Source organism: Salmo trutta, chromosome 27, assembly GCF_901001165.1.
Source record: "Salmo trutta chromosome 27, fSalTru1.1, whole genome shotgun sequence".
Lineage (NCBI taxonomy): Eukaryota > Metazoa > Chordata > Actinopteri > Salmoniformes > Salmonidae > Salmo > Salmo trutta.
This window is the reverse complement of record NC_042983.1, coordinates 10659153-10665840: the sequence shown is the minus strand read 5'-3', so window position 1 is coordinate 10665840 and position 6688 is coordinate 10659153. Positions and strand designations below refer to the sequence as shown.

The 6688-nt window shown below is 41.5% G+C and overlaps 1 protein-coding gene across 2 annotated transcripts; it reads left to right on the top strand.

Moving 5' to 3' along the window:
• The first annotated feature begins 2096 nt into the window (after positions 1 to 2096).
• LOC115164294 (U4/U6.U5 small nuclear ribonucleoprotein 27 kDa protein-like) lies at positions 2097 to 6415 on the top strand. Of its 2 annotated transcripts, XM_029716612.1 has the most exons (6): positions 2097 to 2273; positions 3033 to 3156; positions 3594 to 3706; positions 4642 to 4721; positions 5530 to 5594; positions 6063 to 6415. In XM_029716612.1, exons 1-6 carry the CDS (start codon positions 2237 to 2239, stop codon positions 6115 to 6117), a joined length of 474 nt encoding a protein of 157 aa, XP_029572472.1. In that variant the 5' UTR covers positions 2097 to 2236; the 3' UTR covers positions 6118 to 6415. The 2 variants fall into 2 exon arrangements, 1 of the variants encoding a protein (XP_029572472.1); XR_003869898.1 differs by lacking the exon at positions 2097 to 2273 and having other exon boundaries at positions 3121 to 3156; positions 3594 to 3778.
• Positions 6416 to 6688: the final 273 nt, after the last annotated feature.

The window sequence follows — 6688 nt, the reverse complement described above, 5'->3', positions numbered from 1 at the left end:
CATTCTGACATACCTTGCCTAACTTTTTTATAATTCATCTTGGTTAGATATGCCTTATCAAGACATGATCTCACGTGTGATAGGAATAACATGTGTTTCAATACGTTTAGTTTTTTTTGCCTCCATGGCCATGGTTGTCAACTGTACCGCATGAATAGAACGTAATTCACAGATGATAGATATTGTGGTGGCAGCTACAGAGAAGTACTTGGGTGTACGCTATTTTACTGCAGAAGAGTTACAAGGTGTTTTGAACGATACTGTCCCGTCCTCCCAGGCTGCTGGCCTGGTGCAGGATCAGATAGGGCCAAAGAAGTGGAAAGGTGATGATGTTTTAATGGGTGTTGGGTTAGTTGGTAGGGCAATTTTTTCACAGTGTAATGAATTCATACTACAGAATAGTAGGCTGATACACAGCCAATACAGTAGGCGGCGGCATGCAACTAAAACTTTTGTTTGTGGACCACCATAATACCAAAGAAGAAGAAGAAGAATATATTGGAATGTTAAAGATGTTAGGCTGCAAATATACGGTCAGGATATAGGTAGGATGTCTAAGTTTAAGTATTTAGGTATGGGGTTTGATGAGAGGCTTACGTGGAAGAGACATGTTGAGTATATTGAAATAAAGTGTAGGAAAGGCGCTGGACCTCATGAGGGCAGTGGCAGGATAGACAAACACTGTTGTATACTGTATGTACCAGGCATTGATCAGATCATCTTTGGATTATGGGTGCTTTGTATATGGATTGGCAGCTAAAACGGTACTACAGCGCCTGGATAGGATACAGTCAAGGGCCCTGAGATTGTGTGTGGGTGCCTTCAGGATGACACCTGTTGAGGCATTGTAGGTGGATAGTGGGGAACTCCCACTGAGGATAAGGTGGGACAAACTTGCATTAGCATACTGGGGGAGGTTGAAAGGGAGTTCAGAAGGACATCCTGTGGTCACGGCAACTGGGGAATGCTGGGAGCGAGGAGTGGGTAAGCAGAGGTCGTACGGGTGGACAATCAGGCAGAAGGTGGTAGAATATGGACTGGGTGAGAGAGAGATAGGGCCGGCAATTGCATTGGGGACCATTCCTCTGCGTCTGTTTCCGAAACCAAGTGTAGATGTGGACATGATTGACGGCAGGAGAGAATGGGGTGAGGACGTCAGACTGTGTGTGGAGAGCTAGAGATAGTCGTTTTTATTCGTTTTTAAGGATATAGATGGTTCAAAGGATCCAGTCAGTGGTAGGGTGGGTGTATATCCCAGATAGGTTTGAGATGGGTGGAGGACGTGAAACCACTCAGAGTGGTGATCTGCTCTGATTCAGCTGCAATGTTGAGTACTGAAGACGAGCAGGTCAGATTGGGGAGACTTGTTTGTGTAGATGATGGTGAGGTTAGTGGGATTGGAGAGGATGGGAGTGATGCTAAGCTTTTGCTGGGTTCCGGCCCATGTGGGTATGGAGGGTAATGAGAAGGCCGATGTGGTGGCTAAGAGTGCTGTGCGGAGAGAGAGGATAGATATTCAGGTTCCGCTGGGCCGCCGGTCAAGTCCTTGATCTGGGAAATGGGTTAGATCTTTGGCAAAGGGAGTGGGATGCAAGTAGTAAGGGGAGGCAATTTTATTGCGTGCACCGATCAGTAAAGGAAGAGGTGGGATGTAGGACAGAGGAAGTTATGTGGAGTAGACTATGGTTTGGGCATACATATTTTGGTAACTCTATGACGTAGATAATGAGAGATTGTGTGAAAGGCTTAGAGAAGCTGGATGGAGTTTGGGTGGTGTAGTGGGGGGAGGAAAGTGATGTCTAGGGCTCTATTTCACTTTCTTAGAGGAACAGGACTAATTAATATAATTTAATTTAGGTAGGCCGTCACTGGCCTCCCCCACCAGCACAGTAGGTGGCAGTGTGTATACACCATAAAAGTTGGACGCGATCAACCAACCCAATCCCGAAGAAGAAGAAGAAGAAGAAGAAGAAGAAGAAGAAGAAGAAGAAGAAGAAGAAGAAATAGAAATAGAAATAGAAATGAATTACCGAAATCCACAGGCAATGTTCATTCATATCGATTCCACCCACTAGGGGGCAGTCAACAGATTTCTGTGTTGAGGGCTTCCGTTTTTCTGTCCTGTATTTTTCATCTGCGGACTTGGGGTTACTGAAATCAAACAGAAGAAATCTGTAAAATTGTCGAGGTTTTGACTTTGCTTATTGGTTGAAGACCTTCACAAGAAGGCACTAAAATGGGCAGAAGTAGAAGCCGATCCCCACCAAAACGAGGTTTGCTTCAGCAACGAATAAAAAATAATAATAATAGCAATTCGCTAACGTTCAGCATTGTAGTTACAAACAGTCCATATTTGTTCTAGCTAGCAAATTGGTGATAATAACTACACCATTTTGGTCTCGCAATTAACATTGAGATGTTTACCTCTAAACATTGTAGATAAACTATGCTAATTGGGTTAACTTTAGTTTGTGTACATTCTAGCTAGTGCGTATTTCTCTGCTCCATCGCCCGACAATAACGAGTTGCCTCTATGCTCTGGAACGTTCAATTGATTATTTCAGTTTTCCCCACGAATTTGAGTTGTTTCAAAATAATTGTTACTCAGTAAAGTTAAATGTTGCTAGTGTTGGATAACTTTTGTCTGTATGCGTAGGGTGTCGTTAGTCAAATAGGAATATAACGACCAGATTAGCTCTAGTCCGCGAACATGCGTCGGATATGTGCTACTGCTTGCATGCCCCTCCGACGTATGCACATGTACCAGAGCTAGTCTGGCGGTAAACATTGTGCTCAAAATAAGTTATTTACTTTATTATTTTGGAGACATGACACCCTGCACACACAGAGAAGTTCTCCCAACACTTTAGCAGCATCTTTATTTTGTTGAGTTAGTACGAAAGTATATTAAACCCAAACCAGTTACTAAACAAAATTCCCTATGGGGGATTCGTGGAACAATTCATAACATGGATGCTTGGTACCCTGCCCTACTAAGTATTGTCTTGGTCTTTGTTCCTCATATTCTGCAGAGAGACGGCGCTCGGGTTCTAGGGACCGCGAACGAAAGCGCAGGGAAAGGGAACGCTCCCGTTCTCGAGACAGGGAAAGGCGAAGGAGCCGCTCGCGTTCTCCAGCCCGCAGGCGACGCTCAAGGTGAGAGACGAGGCCAGTGAGCCAACTCAACTGAAAGGAGACTGACAGGGTCATTGGTTACTACTGTATGTGGTGTAACCTCACAGGCTACACACCCATTGACTGAAGTATCTCTGGCTAAAGACACGGATATCTTTGTGCTTATGGGTGAAATTGGACTAACTATAATTTGTCAACTTATGTACTTCAAAAGTGTCACAAGCGTTCTCATTCCCTATGCTTCTCCCCAAAATGTGCACTTGTTCACCTAATCCTCAAGAATTTAAAAGCATTGCGTTGGTGTTAGAATGGGCTGGAGGGTGTTTCCAGTTTCCATAATATTTTCTTAAACCAGTCCATTAGGGGAAATGATTAGTGCACACATCAAGAAGATGATACAGAATAGGATCTCTGCCTAGATAACCCGTCCTCTAGCTATCGCTGTCTCTTTTCTTTAGGTCTCTTCGCAGGCTACGCTCTTCCTCTGGCTCCCCCTCCAGGCAGAAGGACAGGCGTGACGATGATCAAAATGATTCCAAGGATAAGCGGATTAAGGAGCATCAGATCTTGGGTGGTTTATCCGCTATGAACTTGGATGCGTTTGAAATGGTGAAAAGTCTGCCATTTGGGATGCACCCCTTCTGTGAGGATATGGATAAATACTATTGTTGCATGTCACTAGCTAGGTTTCCAATCAATTGGCGACAGATTTCAATGTGAATATTAAAACGTGTGTACTTGTGCGTGATAACGAAGTGCACATAATAACTTTTGCGGTTAAATTCCCATGTACCGAATCAAATTTAAAAAAGACAAGTTAAATGGGTCACCAGTTCGCATCCTGTAAAGTAGATTAAAGTGAGCAAAAATAAATCACTCTGCTCTTTTTTGTTGTTGAGTGCTCCAACTCCTTTTTACCTCGAATTAGTCATGGTTTTTCTTGGTAAGCCATTCTCAGGGTTTCCGTTACAAAATAATCAGTAGAGCTAAAAATGTAACTAAAAATAGTATTGGCACGTGCACTCTAGCCAACAATTTACAGATATATTATGGGTATAGCCTACTACATGATGAGATTATTATGGACAAAATATAATTTTTATTTGTCAAACAGCAGGCAAGCATCCATGTCACCAAAATGAAACCCTCGATATTTATTGGAAAGAAGCATCAAGCTCATCACTGTACGCTTTCACTACCCTTGAAAGTTCATAGTGGGAGGATCACACAACATAGGCTATCATCGTGTGACTCCAAATTTACTTAGAAAGGATGGTTATTTCAATATGTGCACATAAAAGCATTTCCACTGCCATTTCTTGCATAATTAATTTTTACAGACACATAAAGATCCAACCTTGTCTGGCATGGTTTGTCAATTTGTAATGTTTATGGACAAGTTTTCTGTTTCCATCAGTACACTTTTTTTTTGTCCAACTTATTTTACTCGCATAAAAAGGTTGAATGGAAACCTGCTTAGTGTCAAAATGTGTGTATTGTTTACAGAGGAAGACATGCAGGGCAAGACCGAAGAGGAGATTGAGATGATGAAGATTATGGGCTTCGGCAACTTTGACACCACAAAAGTAAGGATTCCGTCGACTTGTCTCAAACCTAGAGGTTCCTGCTTAGGCTTGTCAAAGATATCCATAGATATTATATTATTTGTATTATACCGTAGGCCTCTGGTTCTCAAACCTCTCCTTGGTGACCCCTAGCCGTTTCACGTATTTGAGTTATCAACTAACACCAAACCCTTGATTAGTGAATCAAGTATGCTAGTTCAGGGTTGTATTCATTACGGTAACCTTTTACCGTTTAAGAAGCAAACGGGAAGGGACTGAACTGAATTTGTCCAATAGAAACACTTGTTTGCGCGTTTTCCATTTGGAGTTAACGGTTTTGCAACAGACGAGACATTTTGCAACACGATCAGCGTCATCATTACACCCTACCACAAAATGATGAAATGTGTGAAGGTCCCGGAGGAGAAGTTTGAGAACCAGTGCTGTAGGCAGGGAAGTGGCCAAGTTGTCCAACTCGCCACAGGGTGGCGCAGTTTGCTCAGGTTCATAAACCAAACTGATTGTACAGTGCTCTTCACTAACAACAATCACAGATCTAAGAACCATATGGTAATAATAGTGATTATAAGGAACGTGTGACACTTCACAGTTTATAAGACTAAGGGAATCTGTTAGGGCTGTGATTCTTATCAAAAGGGTAGGTCTCCATTTGTGTGTAGCCGTTGTTATTGCGAGAACATGTTTTCGTTTGAAACAATTTAAGTCTTGATTGTGCACTATTCATTCAATGGTGGCAATCTCTTGTTTTTGGATGATGCCTTGACCTACTTCCAGTGTGATGTGTTAATGTGGCTGTCTTTGCCAACAGGGAAGGAAGACCGATGGAGCGGTCAATGCACATGCTATCAATGTGTCTCAGAAGAGGAAATACAGGTATGCTGATTCATTGTCTTTAGAAACTACAAGAGGTGTTATGTGGTTTATCACTTCACAAATAACATTCAAAACTGCCCACATGAAGTCGTGTAAGTGCTGTAATATAGACTGCATCTAGTATTCATAATATTGCAAATGAGTGGGACTGCATATTCAGTATCTAGTCCTTCATGTTTGGCTATTCTTTATTTTCCATCACATTCTGGCCACCTGTAATTAAGTAGCATATCTTGTTGATGCATGCACCAAATAGCATGGTTTGATTATACATCAACAGTTGCAACTGCAAGACACAAGGTTCTGGCTGATATTGAGCAGTCTGAACAGTGCTCATTCTCACTGGAGCCAATCACTTCTGCAGGTGTTTCTATACAGACAGACCGTCTCTCCTATTGGTGGATGATGATGTAATGTACAAGTGCTGCAAGGGTAGCAGTGATGTAATGTTTCCCCCTCTCTTTTCAGGCAGTACATGAACAGAAAAGGTGGATTCAACAGACCTTTGGACTTCATTGCTTGAAGTAGGATAAACAAGAGACTCATTGATGTTACCTAAAATGTACTAGCCTTGTGGTCTCTCTTTACTGTGACACTGTGTGTTTTGGTGATAAAGTAAAAAAAAAAAAATGGTATAGTGTGTCTTTCTCATTTATTGACCCCCTGCACTGCACATACGTTCTGCAAATACTCATGTGACTAAGTAAATGTTTCTGTAATATCAGTTTTGTTTATTTATTTTAAGAATGAGCCTTGTTAACAACATGCCTTTAAGCATGCATTTTAAGGTGTTTTTGATTCAGATTAAAAACTTAAATTCAGATTATGGCCCCTTCTCATTTTTATGATTCATGTAAGCAAACAAATTGTTGAAATGTAGTGCTCTAATCAAACCAAATCGAATGTTATTGGTCACATACAAATATTTAGCAGACTTTATTGTGGGTGTAGCGAAATGCTTGTGTTCCTAGCTCCAACAGTACAGTTGTATCTAAAAACAATACACACAAATCTAAAAGTAAAATAATGGAATTAAGAAATATATAAATATTAGATCGAGATGTGGGTTCTAAGTGGGATAGTTTTCAGCGCTG

What these genes read in the sequence shown, in the direction of transcription:
- LOC115164294 (XM_029716612.1), top strand. Translation starts at nt 2,237, where the DNA reads ATGGGCAGAAGTAGAAGCCGATCCCCACCAAAACGAG. An exon ending in TAAGGAGCATCAGATCTTGG is followed by an intron (nt 3,707 to 4,641) that starts GTGGTTTATCCG and finishes TATTGTTTACAG; the next exon opens with AGGAAGACATGCAGGGCAAG. An exon ending in TCTCAGAAGAGGAAATACAG is followed by an intron (nt 5,595 to 6,062) that starts GTATGCTGATTC and finishes CTCTCTTTTCAG; the next exon opens with GCAGTACATGAACAGAAAAG.